At 32.6% G+C, this 18,885-nt stretch overlaps 2 protein-coding genes across 2 annotated transcripts in view; one reads left to right on the top strand and one right to left on the bottom strand.

Moving 5' to 3' along the window:
* LOC124541430 overlaps positions 1–18,528 on the bottom strand; it is a 42,341-nt gene extending 23,813 nt beyond the window's left edge. Inside the window, exons 1-2 of the mRNA XM_047119298.1 lie at positions 18,317–18,528; positions 4,468–4,547 (exon numbers count right to left, since the gene is read on the bottom strand). Of these exons, the coding sequence (XP_046975254.1) occupies positions 4,468–4,532 (65 nt within the window). The 5' untranslated portion in view covers positions 4,533–4,547; positions 18,317–18,528. The remainder of the gene's footprint in view (positions 1–4,467; positions 4,548–18,316) is intronic.
* Positions 14,219–17,117, top strand: LOC124541429 (E3 SUMO-protein ligase ZBED1-like). The gene is made up of 5 exons (XM_047119297.1): positions 14,219–14,934; positions 15,144–15,231; positions 15,318–15,466; positions 15,547–15,762; positions 15,868–17,117. Exons 1-5 carry the CDS (start codon positions 14,620–14,622, stop codon positions 17,095–17,097), a joined length of 1,998 nt encoding a protein of 665 aa, XP_046975253.1. The 5' UTR covers positions 14,219–14,619; the 3' UTR covers positions 17,098–17,117.
* Positions 18,529–18,885: the final 357 nt, after the last annotated feature.

Raw genomic sequence — 18,885 nt, 5'->3', positions numbered from 1 at the left:
ATTTAAATATAATTTAATAATTACGTTTAAAATAATGACCACGCGGTTTTTTATCAGCTATTCTATTGAGACTTTTATCTATGTGTTGGGTAATATTTGTCAACGTAGAAGTTTTTGAACATGATAGTCAATTTTTTAAATAGACCAAGTTATGAAAAAATAAATTAAAAAAAAGTCTTTGCTCGTGCAAAAGCTCGTTTATATTCTAAACTTTTATGTCAACTATAGCCTTTCGAAAAAATTATTTACTAAAAATAGCCTATGTCCCTTCTTGGAGTTTAAGTTTGCTTCATACCAAATTTCATGAAATTCGGTTCAGCGGTTTGGTCGTGAAAGAGCGACACACAGACAGACAAATATGGCAATTTCGAATATACATAGCAGTCAATATGAACGCAAACGTATTTTGAATATAAATGAAATATATTTTATTGCACACCACAAACAAAAATAAAGAAAACTGAGGATTAAACACAGAAAAAAAACACAAAATTAGTAAAATACAAAAACAAAAATTAATAAATAAATGTTGATTAAGAGTGTTGTAAAATGGGCGGACTTATGGCTAATTAGCCATCTTTTTCAGACAACCCAATCAGAGAGAGATTTTTAAACCATCGGCATAGGCGGTGCAGTCATAAGCTTACATACCAATATTTACACACTAACACTAAATACATACTATATATAAATATGTATATAAAATATATAGGTATCTCTATTTTACACTAATACATATTTAAGATAATAAAATGTTATATAAAGAAAATTAATTTAAGTCGTCTAAATTATGAAATTGTTGTATCTTTGATATCATACGAATGGAGCAAGAATGGAGCTGTATAGCAAAGAATACAGCCTACATCGGTTAAGAAGCATATTCTAAACACTGGGTCATCTCAACAACTAACAGAATTTATTAGATAATAATACATTAGGAGTGACATCACGTTTCCCGCGCGCTAAACGCGGCCACAGATTATGTAACATATAAAAAATTAAAATTTTTACGCAACACAAGAATGTGTGTCGAAGGCCGAATGTTTTAAATCTTAGCCAAAGTAACATATAAAATAGTACATATACAGTCTTTCTGTTACAAATATATTTAATCAAAAATCAAAATCAAAATATACTTTATTCAAGTAGAATTTTACAAGTACTGTTGAATCGTCATTTAACAAACTATATAAAGGAAGCTACCACCGGTTCGGAATGCAGATTCTATTGAGAAGAACCGGCAAGAAACTCAGTTGCTACTCTTTTTCAACATTCAAAAACACAAAGTCTTGTTAGACAAATACAATTATATATGTATGTAATAAATAAATAATCTTGTATTGAATAATATGCCTTCTTAACCAATGCATTTTTAATTTTGATTCGAATTTATGGAACGGCAAAGTTAAAAATGTCTGCGAAATTTTATTATAGAAACCTTGTACCAAGGAGGATTTATTGTATTAATCTAAACACATAATAAAATTGGAGTGTCCGTTTGTAATACTAAAATAGCCCTTTTTAACTCAATACATATGTATGTATACACTACATGTACCAAAATATTTTCTTTTTAATTGTTCTCTATCTGCCTAAATATCTAAAACGGCTGGACCGATTTTGACGGGACTTCACTGGCAGATAGCTGATATAATAAGGAGTAACTTAGGCAACAAATATATAATATATATTAATATTTTTTTAATTCAAACGCGTTCAAGGTCGCGGTCACAGCTAGTCAAACAATAGATACCAAACTCGGCCGTGTCACACACGTGTCTCGTTCGTATAGTTATCACGTGTATTTTGTATCTGTAGCATGTATGTTTGTCGGATATAGGTATCGTTCAGAGGATGTGTTAAATATAACAAACTCCACGCTTTATATAATCTACTATTTTCGCACACGGGTTTACTTGCATTTCACAGTCATCTGTCTAAAATGTTTGTCAGTGTTCAAAATAATAAAATTCCGAAGACATTTTTAACTTTGCCGTTTCGTAAATTCAAATCGTTTGTAAAAATACATTGGTAGATAAGGCATATTATTCGATACAAGATTTTATAGATGATGAAAAAGCGTGGAGTTTATATGTGTTGACTTACAAGCAGGATATATTAATTTAAATAATTGTATTTAACTAACATGACTTTGTATTTTTTAAATGTTAAAAAAGTGTACTGAGTAATTACTGAGTTTCACGCAGGTTCTTCTAATTAGTAGCTTCACTTAATTGTAAAATGACGATTCAAAGGTGCTTGTAAAAGCCCACTTGAATAAAGTTTGCTTTTAATTTGATTTGAAATAATCAATATTATTGTGGTATATGCAATGATACAACTCCAAGTATTCGAATTATTTTACAGCTCTAAGATTGAAAAAATAGCCCGATCAATTCTTCATTAAGTATACCTCAACAACGCTTCATTGTGAAGTTTACTTGAATAAAATTGACTTGATTTGACTTATGTCAGCGGAGATGGTCCATTGGTTAGAACGCGTACATCATAACCGATGAATTCGGGTTCAAACCCAGGCAAGCACCACTGAGTTTTCAAGTGCTTAATTTGTGTTTATAATTCTTTGTGCTCGCGAAGGAAAATATCGTGAGGAGCCTGCATGTGTTTAATTTCAACCACCAACCGTATTGGAGCAGCGTGGTGGAATGTGTTCCTAATCTTATTCTCAAAGGGAGAGGAGGCATCTGCCCATCAGTGAGAACAAGCTGTTATTAATATATATTATTAAATTTTTATAGGTATTCAAACGGGCAAATGGACCATTTGATGGTAAGTGATCACAGCCTACGTAGACGCTGTAAATAACATTAAACATTCCGTACACAATCCTTGCGCCATCAGCCTTGGAAACTACGATATTATATGCCTTAAGGCTCTATTTACGCTCTATAACCTATAACTAGTAATGTTTGACGGTGGAATATCTGATGATTGGGTGGTACCTACCCGAATCAAATGAATGTGTAGGTCACCTTTACATAATATTTGTATTATCTACTCTCTGCACGCGCTGTTAAACGTAACTGATCAGTTCAGTTTTAGGCTATAAACCTTAATCAATGAATGGGCTATTGAAAAAATATATGTGTCAAATCAGACTAGTGAAACAAACTATACTTTTATTATTGTTGCAAATCTAATTCAATATACTTGCTTACTGATCGTCAAAAGATCTATGAATAGATGATATATACTCAGCAGGACTTCTTTAGTAATATTCCACAATTATAGTTTTAATTACATAATAGCCCAGAGGTCATTCGATCAATTGATCATCTCATTAATTAATAAAAAGTCATTATTATTATTAAAGTCAGTATTGTCATGTCATTTAACACACAAACGCTCTTTGACGATTCTTTTAAATTTTACTATAGAATACCTTTTCTGCCTTGGCTCAACGTTTGAAGGCATTCTCTTTTAGGCTATTCAGAAATATATGAGGGCTATAACACAACTATTAAAATATATTATAATTTATAATATATTAAATCGACTTCAAAATTAAAACAGCTAGTTAATTAAAAATAAAGAAATATATGTATGAAACCTATCGATTTTAATCACACAAAAACTTTTCCCTAAGCTAACTTAGATTAAAAATGATTATGTCATGATACGATCTAAGCTTTCGAGAAATTCGTTTACAAAAATACACTTAAGAAAATTAAGAACGCGTGCTTGGAAGCCTAAATTGATCATACTCAAATATAATTCAATTCTAACATTGTTACATGTTTCGACAAGTATAGTACGACACAAATTAGATGTAGCCGGAAAATGCAATGAAATGAAAATAAAACCGATTACTGCCGATTTACATAACCAATAGAATAAGCTCACTATCGCGCCACTCGACGCTATTCGTCGCTATAGATTGACGCGTCTGTTCAACCCAAGAGAACAAGTGCATGAAAATCGGCGTGTCAAATTGACGAATATATTATTAGTTCATACGATATTACAAGTTTTTACGTTTGTGTAAAGATCATATTCACATGAGAAATAGATATTGATAATTTGGGATGGCGTACTCGATTCGGATGTGATCGGTTTTACGAATTTTGCCGATGCGACATCTAAGTTGTGTCGTACTATACTTGTCGAAAAAGTGGCGGATTTACAAATCTACCGCTAGTAGGCTATTAAATTTTTGCCACCCCTACTTATTTTTTTGCAACTTTATGATTTGTGTTCTATCGTCCTCATTACATCAGTTTTTTCCCGTTATGGTGATGTTTCTGTCAGATACTAAATTATTCTTCCAACCCGCTATATATACATATAATTATAAGTTTTTTTTTTTATTTCTGTAAGATAATAACAAATTTGGGCTAAATTTGTCGCCCCTCTAAATCTTCCACCCTAGACTCGAACTGGTAAACTCCTTTTTTAGATTCGGTTAATAATAAGTTTATTTCTATCATATAAACAATGATTACTCACACCAATGCAAGTAAATATGGATGCTTGAAGTTGCCATCTTGAAACGTGATGTCAGAAGTCGCCATTTTGAAATCAGTAAGCTGAAACGAAAAAGATTACTGTTAATGTATTAGATATTTTAAACTTAAAAATAATTATAATAAGCTAGTATTCGCCGGCGGCTTCGCGTTTTAGGGTGTTGCTCGTCCCGTGATAGGCCAAAAAAGGAGTCCTTTTTTGGAGTTTATCATTGTTTCATACCAAATTTTATCTAATTCAGACAGACAGACAGAGTTACTTTCACATTTATAATATTAATATATGTTTTTTTAATTGAAATTTTTAAGCGCCAAAGTAATAATAACTAACAGACCGAATTAAACATAATTTTAACCTTCCATTGAACTGTTTTACGCAAATACGTTTTACACGTGTTTTTTTTTCTATTACTTAATTTAAAACCATTTTAAGTATTAGCAACTTAGTAATTAATTTAGTGAAATGAAAAGTAATTTGAAGTAAGACGTGAAATCGTTTTTTTTTTTAAGTCACTACATTGTATAAAAAAAAACGCATCATTATGTATGCTGTGATCTTTAAAACTACGCGACGGATTTTAAACGATTATTTTATACATAAAATAATTCAAGAGAAAGGTTTACATGTATAATAAATTCATAATATGGTAGATAAACTCTGATTATTTTTTTTATGGCATAGATTGGCGGACGAGCATATGGGCCACCTGATGATAAGTGGTCACTATCACCCATAGACAAGGACGCTGTAAGAAATTTTAACTGTTCTTTACATCATCAATGTGCCACCAACCTTGGGAGCTAAGATGATATGTCCCTTGTGCCTGTAGTTTCAGTGCAGTAGCTCACTCACCCTTCAAACCGGAACACAACAATACTGAGTACTGTTATTTGGCGGAAGAATAACTGATGAGTGGGTGGTATTTACCCAGAGGTTTCTATAATGTATACGCAGGTTGAACCCTACGAGATATATCAAAACATGTACATACTACATTTATTTTTTAAGGTGCATAACAAACAAGACATCTTAAAAAATAAATATGAACGCTTAATATTAATTATTAAATTATAATTGTTACTCTTACTTAATTACTCGTCTTGATCACTTACAAAGAAACATAACATTACCGCCATTAAAAACGTCATTTTTTAATTGTATTACTTTGATATGATCTGTAATTAAAATGGCGGAAAGGAGTTATTCCTTTACTACTTCTGATATTTGCCAGTATACTGATTATTGCCAGTTCTGTAATTTCTGATCAGGTTGGCTTAGATTAAATTCAACTTTGCAAATTAATTTAAACTCCGGCATTGTAACTGTCACTAATATTCAGCTAAAGTATGTAAGCGGTTTAAATTTCAGAAACAAAATTTAACATATTTACACTGTTTAAATAAAATCATCATGTAAATAAAATTTTCATAACCATCTAGAAAGGATTTTAAATATACCTTTCCAAATAGTTTTACAGAATTAAAATAAAATATATTTGAGTTATTAAATACGAGATTTACGAGACTCGTGAATATGACATTCGTAGATAATGTTGAAATATCGAGCTCCGCCGACTAAAAATAAAAAAAAAAACATTGTAAATATACCGTTTTTAATAACTGTTATAATAAAAATAACGTGGTAATTTTATGTTCAGTTTAAAAACTATTTCGTGATAATTTATACAGATTAAAAATATGAAACATAATGTATCTGTATTTTCGTTTTTTTTTTTTTATTTTTTATTTCTCTAATATAGCGCGTCAAGTGTAAGTTGGCGTGTGGCAAAAACATGTACTATTTTTTTTTTTGTTCTTTTATATCTTATTTGTTTTATTTACCCTTAATAAGAAAACTTACCCAAAATTTATTAAAAATGGGACGTAAAGAATTATTTTCTATGGAGATATTGGTAAAATAAACAAAAAAGTGGAACGACAAAGGGTGTAGCAGGTGCTGCCACAGGAACGCCTACTTATAATTGACAGTCTGTATAAGCAAGTAAATGAATGAAACTATACAGCCATGATCGTGTCATCGAGTTATACATGATTGCAACATTCTTCTACATAACGATCACACTTATCAAAGCCTTATATGGGCACGTTCACGTTTTATCGACCTAGAATACTATATATATAAAGTGCATAAATATCTAGATTTTTTTATGGAATACGTTGGCTGACGAGCATTTGGGCCACCTGATGGTAAGTGGTCACCATCACCCATAGACAATGACGCTGTAAGAAATATTAACTATTCTTTACATCGTTAATGCCAGCAAACTTGGGAACTAAGATGCTATGTCCCTTGTGCCTGTAGTTACACTGGCTTACTCACCCTTCAAACCGGAACACAACAATACTGAGTACTGTTGTTTGGCGGTAGAATATCTGATGAGTGGGTGGTACCTACCCAGGCGGGCTTGCACAAAGCCCTACCACCAAGAAATACTATATACATCTATTTAAATCGCATAAATATCAAGATCTAGAATTGAAACCCTAAGTGGCAACTACATATGTTAATTTAATTATTACTGAATGATATTACGACGAGATAAGAATTATGTAGATAATAATGGCTTTAGTAGTAGTCTTAGTCACAGCCGAGCCGAGATGGCCCAGTGGTTAGAACGCGTGCATCCTAACCGATGATTGCGGTTTCACAGGCAACCACCACTGAATATTCATGTGCTTAATTTGTGTTTATAATTCATCTCGTGCTCGGCGAAAACATGAGGAAACCTGCATGTGTCTAATTTCATAGAAATTCAGCCACATGTGTATTCCAACCCGCATTGGAACAGCGTGGTGGAATATGTTCCGAACCTTCTCCTCAAAGGGAGACGCTTAGCCCAGCAGTGGGAAATTTACAGGCTGTTGTTGTTGATGTTAGTGACATTATAATAATGTATTTTATTTTAAAAGTTACCGATACAAGTCAATTATAGTTTACTGATTGAAATTAAAATGTTATAACTAATTCATTACCCAACTATGACGGCCTCTACGCCTTTGTTGCTCTAGGCCCTCTCATTTGAGGCCCTATGGCCTCCAACACCTTTAAACCGACTCTACCTCTTTAAGATACACGTTGGGCAAAATTTCAATGAAATAGGCCTTATGGAGGTTACCTTACGATGTAGTTTTTAAATATCAATTAACTGGTGATTTTCTGGCTTAGAACCCGCGTTTATTTTTATTGAATAAACTATTATAACTTTAATATATTGCCATAACTAACAACTCGCCCCGGCTTCACACGTTTGCACTGATACTAAATATACCACAAAATTTATTTATTTGAACCACATCAGAAACTTCTAAAATCATCAGTGTTTCTTTACTATAATGTCCATGTATTATATACAAAAATCTTCCTCACGAATCACTCTATCTATAAAAATGAACCGCATCAAAATCCGTTGCGTGATTTTAAAGATCTAAGCATACATAGGGACAAATAGCGGTAAGCGACTTTGTTTTATACCTACTATATCTTCATAATATATTCAGCTTGAAATTTTACATGAAAGTCAAGTGAACTACATTACAACTTAATATATCGATTAATATTAACTGTGAAATAGCACAAGCGACAAGTTTAACTGCGTCACGTTTTGAACCGTTTTTAGTTAAGCTTGACCTTGCGAGTTAACTTATTTTAAAGAACTTTCAATTGAATTATCATAATTAACTTTTAGTATCCATAATGGATTGTTATAACGTAAAGTAAAGTAACAGCCTGTAAATTTCTCACTGCTGAGATAATGCCTTCTCTTCCATTAAGGAGACGGTTTGGAATATATTCCACAACGCTGTTCCAATGCGGGTCGGTGGAATGCATATGTGGCAGAATTTTGATGTAATTAGACACATGCAGGTTTCCTCACGATGTTTTCCTGAACCGCCGAGCACGAGATGAATTATAAACACAAATTAAGCACATATATATAGTGATGTTTGCCTGGGTTTGAACCCGCAATCATCGGTTATGATGCACGTGTTCTAACCACTGGGCCATCTCAGCTCTCTCATGGATTGTTATGAAATAGCGGAATAGCTAATGAGGTTAAAGATTGCTTGGACTGGTGTTTATTTGGAGGTCTAGAAGCCTTGGGGCAATAGACGTAGTAAATCTTATTTTTTCTCGCTGGAAAAATGCGTTACACGCTTCCCCCACGTAATGGGAAGTGAGGGGGGGTTCCCCTGTCAACAGTGGCGTCAATAGCGCCACCGGTGCCCAGGCACAGGGCGTGGACTCTCGGGGGCGCAAGAATAGACAGACTGGGCAGGACTATTGTTTTTTCGTTTTGCTCTTGTTAAGATTCCGCTGAGCCCCTAGTACTCGATTCCAATACAGACGCTAGTATCATTAAAACATGCTAGTATCATTAAAAGCATACATCGCGCTCATTTTTCTGGCAGCGCACGAGCGTATTTATGTTTAGTGTTTATCGTTAATGGGCACCGCATTTGCAGTAGTGAACTTGCGTTTAAGTTTAGTGAGTGAGACATTAAAACAGGCAAAGGGTCTGCTTAAATAGGGCGCAGTTATAGAAGGTCGCACAGGGCGCAGAAAAGGCTATTTGCGGCACTGCCCCTGTGCCCTGGACGCCTCTCCGTATTTTCGGTTGGCGCCACGGGATCGCTTTCGCATGCTACCGTCATAAAGTAGTAACCCCATTCATTATAAGAAATCCTTATGCCTTTCCTTGGAAATGAAAAGATCCTCCAAGAGGTATCTATTCATATACAATGTGTACCTAATTAATTTGTCAAAAAAAAGACCCGCTGAGTTTCTTTCGCCGGTTCTTCTCAGGTCAGTGTGTTCCTTTTTCCGAACCGGAGGTAGTGTTTAATCTGACCATCAATAAGAAAGTGTAATGCTCGATACAAGATTTTATAGATGATAAAAAAGCCTGGAGTTAATACCTGTTGACTTCCAAGCCGGATATATTAATTTAAATAATTGTATTTGACTAACATGACTTTGTATTTTTTAAATGTTAAAAAAGAGTAACTACTGAGTTTCTTGCCGGTTCTTCTCGGTAGAATCTACTTTCCGAACCGGTGCGGTGGTAGCTTCACTTAATTGTAAAATGACGATTCAAAAGTGGTTGTAAAAGCCTACTTGAATAAAGTTTATTTTGATTTGATTTGATTTGATCTATATTGAATAAAGTAATTTGAGTTTGTCAGTTAGTTTTTTGGTATCAATAGCTCTTAAATCAGCAATACCTACTGATATGATATTAATACTAATATAATATTATTATTAAGGTTCGATTCCCGGACGAGTCGATGCAGAAAAGTTCATTAGTTTTCTATGTTGTCTCGGGTCTGGGTGTTTGTGGTATCGTTACTTCTGATTTTCCATAACACAAGTGCTTCAGCTACTCACATTGGGATCAGAGTAATGTATGTGATGTTGTCCAATATTTATTTAATATTTTTTGTCTCTGTAATGTTAAACTGTCAAAAAATTAAAATATGAATGCCTTTGACACGTTCTTTGTTTTAAATTACACTCCTTCATTAAATTTAATTATCTTTGTTTTACTTTCATAATAAAGGAAATTATTATAATCAGTTGAGAGTTAAGACTGACCAAAATGATTAATCTATACATATAATAAAATTGGAGTGTCTGTTTGTAATATTAAAATATACACGGTACAAGTACCAAAAAATCTTTTTTACAATTTTTATTTGCCAGTTTGTTCCAGGTAATATCTGGAACTGCTAGACCGATTTTGATGAAGCTTAAGCTGGTAAATAGCTGATGTTGTATAGCGTAACTTAGTCTTCTTTTATTTTAAAAATATGCATAAATTTTATGTCTGTAAGTATGCCGTCAGCTTGTAATGTATATAATTACGAAGACCACAGTCATGTAATACTTATTTAAAAGATGACACTTACATATAAAACCTTTTCCGATGGATTAACTCATTACGATGTATGTGGGGGGGGGTGTCTTGTATGTAATGCACATATATACATATTACTTAATCATAAACTAACCTATCCTTATATGTGTTAAAAAATACTTTTGATTGCGAACCAAATACAAATTTGGCTGGCAAATCAAATCAAATCAAAATAAACTTTATTCAAGTAGGCTTTATACAAGCACTTTTGAATCCTCATTTTAAAATTAAGTGAAGTTACCTCCGCACGGGTTCGGAAAGTAGATTCTACCGAGAAGAACCGGCAAGAAAATCAGTAGCTACTCTTTTTTAACATTTAAAAAATACAAAGTCATTTTAGTTAATACAATTATTTAAATTAATATATGTATACTACTTGGAAGACAACAGGTATTAACTCCACGCTTTTTTATCATCTATAAAATCTTGTATCAAATTATATGCTATTTTTACCAATGTATTTTTTACAAACGATTTGAATTTACGAAACGGCAAAGTAAAAATGTCTGCGGCATAGCTGTTCTATACGAAACTTACAGCTTGGTCGTGAATTATTAGATAGGGATGAATTTTACGACTTCTTATAAGTAAAATACCCATCTTAATAACAAAATGGCGTATCAACGTAAATCTTTAATGATTCAACGTATGAACAGAGCCGTATTTAGGGGAGGGCAACCGGGGCAACTGCCCTGGGGCCTCCACATTAGTGGGGGCCACAGTTTTCAGCAAGTTAACAAAAACCAGATATAGTCAAATTATAACAAAATTACTAATAAATATTTTAAAAGTTACCGATACAAGTAAATAAATCATAGCTTACTGATTGAAAATAAAAAAAAACTAATTAATTCATAATAATGTAATTATTAGGGTATTCACGCTTCTGTTGGTCTAGGGCCTCCATTGCTTTGTGGCCCGGGGGCCTCCAGACCTTTAAATCATTTAATGTTATTTCAATATTATTAAATAAATGCTTATACTGTGTTCAATTGTATTGACTTGTGTGATCTAAGACATTTGACCTATATAGTACAATACAAGAATAATTTAAGAATGAAGAAATCGATCGAGGAACGCAAAGACGTAATGACACAGATCCTGTTGGCGACACCGCTTATAAATATACAAGCTGTGATCGCGTCTTCGTATGTATTTAAAAAGTAAACTAACAGCCTGTAAATTTCCCACTTTTGAGTTAAGGCCTCCTCTTCCTTAATGGAAGAGGAGGAGGTTAGTTAATACAATTATTTAAATTAATATATCCTGCTTGGAAGTCAACAGTAGACTACAAATAGTATACTACTACAATTTATAGTAGTATAGTAGAGGTATCTCTAGAAATCATCCCCTGTTACGAAAGGGTTAATTAACACGTAACCTTCCCGACACTTCCCCCTTTTATAGGTAGTGAAGTAAAGTAACAGCCTGTAAATTTCCCATATTGAGCTAAGGCCTCCTCTTCCATTAAGGAGAGTGTTTGGAACATATTCCACTACGCTGTCCCAATGCGAGTGGAATGCACATGTGGCAGAATCTCAACGAAATTAGACACATTCTACACACAATTGACCTTGCGAGTTAATTTATTTTAAATAACTTTCAATTCAATTATCATAATTAACTTTGAGTGGCCATAATGGATTGTTATAACGTAAAGTAAAGTAACAGCCTGTAAATTTCCCACTTTTGAGCTAAGGCCTCCTTTTTCATTAAGGAGAGTGTTTGGAACATATTCCACTACGCTGTTCCAATGCGGGTTAGTGGAATGCACATGTGGCAGAATCTCAACGAAATTAGAAACTTGCAGATTTCCTCGCGATGATTTCCTTCACCGCCGAGCATGAGATGAATTATAAACATAATTAAGCACATACATAGTGGTGCTTGCCTGGGTTTGAACCCGAAATCATCGGTTAAGATGCACGCGTTCTAACCACTGGGCCATCTCGGCTCATTAATTTACCTTTTTAGGTAAGTAACATAAACTCCAATGAAGAAATAACTTTATTATTCAGATAATATAATGCAACAGGGATATTTCGGTAGTATTTCGGGCGTCACGCGGTCATGATTTTTTTTTGTAATAAATTACATAAGTGTTTTGTCATTTTTTTAATAAGCTGTATTTTTTACGTACCACCCCGACTTCGTTTGAGGATAAAGGCTAAATAACTCATGTAGAGGATTGCCTCTCCATGGTGTAACATTATCATTACATAGTATAAAACAAAGTCGCTTACCGCTGTCTGTCCCTACGTATGCTATCTTTAAAATAACGCAACGGATTTTGATGCGGTTTTTTAATAGATAGAGTGATTCGAGAGGAAGGTTTTTGTATGTAATACATGGACAATATAGTAAGGAAACACTGACAATTTTAGAAGTCTCTAATGTGATGTCGTAAATAAACAAATTCTGTAGTATATTTAGTATCAGCATTGCACCCGTTCAAAGCCGGGGCGGGTCGCTAGTTAGCTACATATATGACGGCCACAGGGTGCTATGTCCAACCCAAATCAGGCCGTTATTTAGTTTCTCAATCGAAAATTTCTCTAACAACGTAGTCTAAATTGGAAGTGCTTACAACGTGCCTCATTTAGCACGTAGATGGTCCTGGGTCTGGATTTTTCCATTCTTGTCTGTGTTTGCAAACAGGGGTACTGTAATATTTCAGATTATAACTTAAAATAGGCGCAATCAAATCAAAATAAACTTTATTCAAGTAGGCTTTTACAAGCACTTTTGAATCTTCATTTTACAATTAAGAAGCTACCACCGGTTTGGAAAGCAGATTCTTCAGAGAAAAATCGACAAGAAACTTAGTAATTATTCTTTTTTAACATTTAAAACAATAGGTAGTAAATTCCTAAATAGCGGTATAATTTCGATCACGTCAAAATAGTACTGAGTCATACTAATCTTTCGACCACTATATGGCGTTGTACTAATCCTATATCGCGAAAGAGTTTTGTTTATTTATTTCTACAATACATTTCTTTAATAAAATCTTAACAACAGTGTAAAGTTCAATTTAATAATACAAAGACAATAACTATATCTTTTTATGATAGGCTATTTGACTAGAACCCAGTACAAGTTGTGTTTTTTATTTCTAGTACATATTTGCCGAAAAAAATCATATTAAAAATTCCATATTTAAAAAAATAGCGCGCAAAAACGCTACTTCGACAATATGGCGCTGCAATGGGGTCTGTAACTTCACTTTGCTGTATTTTAATGTGTGGTACATATAGTAGAAAAGCAAGGTTAACAAGAAAGTGACTTCAGCATAAGCCCGGCCAATCAGTAGCGTTTTTTGTCACGTGACAAACGTTTGGAAAAATGCATTTTTATTTATGGATTTTTGAATAAATTAAGTACATATTATTTTCAACTTTCGTTGGTAAATAACCATTTTTAAACTCATAATATACACTGATTACAATAATTCACAATTTATTTTTCGCATTGTCAAATAGTCAATTGAATCTATGGCGATGGTAAGTGATGCTTTAACAATCCCATATATAACCAATACACTAGTCGCTACTGATCTTAGAAACTATTATGTCTCGTGTGCCTGTATTTACCTACTTATCTTTCATCCTTCAAATCGGAACACAACAATACTATTACTTTTTAACGGTATGGTGTATGAAGGGTACCACACATGACTTGCACGAAGCCCTACCAACAAGTAAAATGTTCATTAACTTTAAAGTAGGCTCGTCGAAAAAATATCGATACATCGATATATCGATATTATTTTTTCAATGTATCGATATTTTTGAGCGATATTTAATGTTTCGATGTATCGAGATATCGATATAAAATTACGAGTATTGAAAAGGTATAAAAATCGATATTTTTTATAATTAAAAAATCCTAAAAAAGAATACTTTTTTTATACTAACATTTTTTAACAAATTACATTTTTTTTGTCTTTGGTCGACTTGATTTACTGCGTTTTAATTTGGTACTTAAGTTGGCTTTTAAGTTGGCAACTCTGTCTGTCAATGTCATTTCGGTGTCAGTGTCTGTGCTTCAACTATCCGTCCGTCTGTTATCCGTATTATAACCTCAACGCGAGCGTATTTCTGCCTGCATTTGAGTTGATTATAGTTCTCAAACAATCTAACTAATTAAATCAATAATTAATTCACGTATGTGAACAAAATAATTCGAGCATTCCAGTCATGTCTAGTGTTGTATGGAACTTTTTCAAAAAAATAGACAGACAAAACGTTTCATGTAATGTGTGTGGGAAAATATATAAAACCAGTGGCAATACGACGAATTTATCTACACATCTTAAAAATAAGCATCACCATGCGTTTTTGCAACTTAAAAATAAAAACTCAAGGTCAAGTGAAGTGAATATTACACCAAGAACAAGAACTAGTTCACCTGTTTCGTCTACTAATTCAACTATTACCAATACTAATAAACCTGCTGAGATAGAAAATAACTTCATGGAATTGTCTGAAATTGCGATTTACGATGATACTGGTGTAAGTATTTTATTTGTGAAAGATCAAACGTAGCTTTAGAATCTAAATATCAATTGTTCATAACCAATAACCAGTCAACTAATGATGTGTAATTACTAAAAGTATCGATATCGATAAATTAAAATTTTGGTGTTTTCACTTAACCTTAATACTATTTATGACGACAAGTGTAATGAAATATATACAAAATATTCAATAATTTTTTTCAGACTGAATCCTCCAAAGATGGTCAGAGTAAAGACTTGTGGAAACAGACTACACTCATAGATATGTTTGAAAGAAGTTCAAGCTATGAAGGTATTTTTTTTTTATATTAGATTACTGTATTGTTTACATTTTAGTTCTATGAGGATGTTCTAATTTTATTATTTTTCTCAATTTAGCAGGGGGTCATAAAACTAGCCAAATAAATCAAGCTTTGATCTACATGATTTGCAAAGACAACATGCCTCTATCTTGTGTAGAAAAATCAGGATTGAAAAGATTTATGAGCGTCATTTGTCCACGCTATAAAATTCCATCACGAACTACTGTAAGCGAACTATAATATTAAATTATTATCTTATCCTTTTTATTTTTAAATGTTATTTTATTATTCATTTCTCATTCCAGATAACTGGCCTCATGGAACAACGATACGCCACTACCAAAGCCATTTTAAAACAAAAATTAAGTGAGATAAATAATATTGCTTTAACAAGTGATATATTAACTCTTACTAACTCGACACGAAGTTTCATCGTAGTGACAGCACATTTTCTTAACACAGCTAATAACTGCACTCCTGAGCATGAGATGGTGACATTGACAGCACGAAGAATGTATCAGGTAAGTAAAGTATAAAATAAATGCATCAAATTATAAAAAATAAAATAAATAGTTAATTATAATAAATTTAATAAAGTGGACTAATATTGGTCTTCTTTCCTGCAGGCGCACACAGCTGATTATATAAAAGAATGCTTTGAAAATATTACCGACGAGTTTACAATAGAAAAGGATTGCATCTTATCAATTACCACTGATGGTGGTGCTAACATGGTTGCTGCAGTGAAGAAATTTTTGGAAGATGGAAAAAGAATTCCTTGCATGGCGCATTTGCTGAATTTAATAGTGGATGGCGCAACAAGAGATAATGCACCAGTTCTTGAAATTGCCAATCGTGTCAAAGCCATTGTTACATATTTTAAACAATCTGTGAACGCAATGGACGATTTGCGAGCAGAACAAGAGGGACAAAAGAAAGAGGGAGAAGTATTAACACTTATACAATCAGTAAGCACAAGGTGGAATTCTTGTCTTGATATGTTGGAAAGATTCAATACATTATCAGCTATTGTGGCTAAGATTTTAGCAACTAGGCGGAATGCACCTGATATGATAACTTCTTCAGAGTTAAGTGTCATACGAGATCTGATAATATTGCTTACCCCATTTAAGCAAGCTACTGAAGAAATTAGCGGCGATCAGTACGTGACTTCTAGTTTGGCGATTCCCATTGCAAACTTACTTCAGAAAGGACTTGAAGAAGTAAAACCTTTCACTGAATTTGGTGTTGCTGTTCAGAAGAGTTTGCTCAACTTAGTTATTGCCAAACTAGAACCACTAGAGCGACATTTACATCTTGCTATAGCAACAATTTTAGACCCTCGCTTTAAGCGTATTCATTTTAATTCAGCACTAGCTGTTTCCACTGCAATAACCGCATTGTCAAAAGAAATACGTTTAGAACATAGACGTAGAGGACAACTTTCGCCTGAACTCAGACCCACAACCACTACCATAATTCCAAATTCAGAAAATTCTTCGCCGTCGTTGTGGTCCGGACATGAAAAAATTATGATAGATATTGCTGCAGCAACCTCCAGTTTACTTTCAACCTGTGATGGTATGCCTAGCGAACTAAAGCAATATCTAGATCAGCCTATAATACCCAGAAAAGAGAATCCTACAAAATTCTGGTTTGATTGTCGTCATTTTACTCCAGTCCTTTCCGACATAGCTCTAAAGTATTTGATATCGCCTGCGTCCTCGGTTTCCTCAGAGAGAGTGGCATCTGCTGTAAATCTCGCAGTACCCAATAACAGAAGTCGGCTTACAGCCGAGCATGTAAATCAAAGAGTTTTTCTTATGTCTGTATCAGATAAATATTGGTTTGATTAATAAATAATTAATATTTTTTATTGTTGTCCTTGATTTAAAAAATTTAAAAATGATGTCTATTGATTAGTATTTATCTAGTAATGTAAGATGATTGAAGTAGATTAGGCCAAATAATTTTTTTTTCCTATCACACCGATATATCGATATATCGATATTTTTAAATAAAAATATCAATATCGATATTGATATATTCAAAAATTATCGATACAATATATATCGATACTTTATTGCATTTCCGACATCCCTACTTTAAAGTACTTAGCAATGTCAAGACAATACATTCGGCGCCAATGTTTGTTTTTTTTTCTGTGCATTGAGTTGCGACCGCAATGATACAGCTCACACAAAGAATTGTTTATGGATCGATTACAATGTCAACTCTAATTACAGGTATCAATGATTTAATTAATATTTAATCTACGCTACTATGTTATAAATATTTAAAAATTGTTTTTTTTTTAAATCTCCGGGACTAATAATGAGTTTTGATAATTGTTTTTCACTGACAGAAAACTACATTAGGGCTGAATATTATAGTCTAATTACATTTATATGACATCATTTTCTATGTGAAACTCAAATCAGTTAGCGACTAACGTGCAATTAAATAAAAAAAAATTAAAAAGCATTGTCAATTCTGAAGGGTTTCTTTGAAACAATATTTTGACCATCAATAAGGGTAAATCTCTACAATTAATAAAGATTTTAATTGTGATTAATGACTTTAAGTTCATTAGCCCTTTTTATAAATCGATTTGAAAATAATAGGCGTCGCTTAGAACTTGTAGGCATCGAACATAATTGCGTGACCTCTTGGTATTTGATTAACAACTAAATTAAAAAAAATAATAGTATCCTATTCTATACAAGACATTAATTTGTACAAATTAAAAAAAGTTTTATAAAGATAGTTCAATATAATGTATATTAAAATATTTGGAGGTAACAGTTTTATGAAATAAAAAAAAAATCACGCACCCCACAGTATAACTAGGTAAAGGCAGATTAGAGAAAATAGTTGTACATATTTAATTCTTAGTTATTCTTGGGCAACGAAAATAAATTGCATTTTTTTAAATACAAACGATCACACTAAAAAATCCGTATAATTTATTTATAGTTAATACAAAGTAAAAAATACACTAACATATTTTTTTTAATAAAAATAAAATTAATGATCTAATTCTTTACAGCCTAATAAATCGGAATAAATATTTACCTTCACGCAATAGCGCCCATTCAGCCATAGCTAACAATTAATACTTCACCAACTATTAAAAAACAGTTCGTTTTATAAATCAATTTCCAAAAATAACAGATTACACGAAATATATTTCTAAAAGAATAATATTACTTTGTAAAGTTTTTCGAAACAAAGAATTATATTTTTAATGTCACAGATACACAAAGCACCCAATCGCGCTGCGCTTTCCCGCGTTACTACTTGTATTTATGAGTTTGTCAAAACGAGACAACCCACTACATAAAGAAAAATACATTCAAATTTAAACCTTAAAATTGATATGATACAGCTTATTATTCAATAAAACGTTGTGATATTGTAATATATTAAAAATGCCGTAATGTTTACGTTTGTTATCAAACCAAATAAGACTCTATTTTATGGTATTAAAGTCAAAGATCTTGTAATATTAAACATAAATGACGTTTCATAGAATCTTATTGAGAACGAGTTTTATCAAATTATCGGCTATATTTTAAAGGAATATAGCTTTTATAGTTTAAGTAATTGAACATAATTTTCTTTGTATATGATGTTTTATCACA

This window comes from Vanessa cardui, chromosome 28, assembly GCF_905220365.1.
Source record: "Vanessa cardui chromosome 28, ilVanCard2.1, whole genome shotgun sequence".
NCBI lineage: Eukaryota > Metazoa > Arthropoda > Insecta > Lepidoptera > Nymphalidae > Vanessa > Vanessa cardui.
Note: the sequence above shows the minus strand (reverse complement) of the source record. Positions and strands in the feature narration are given on the sequence as shown.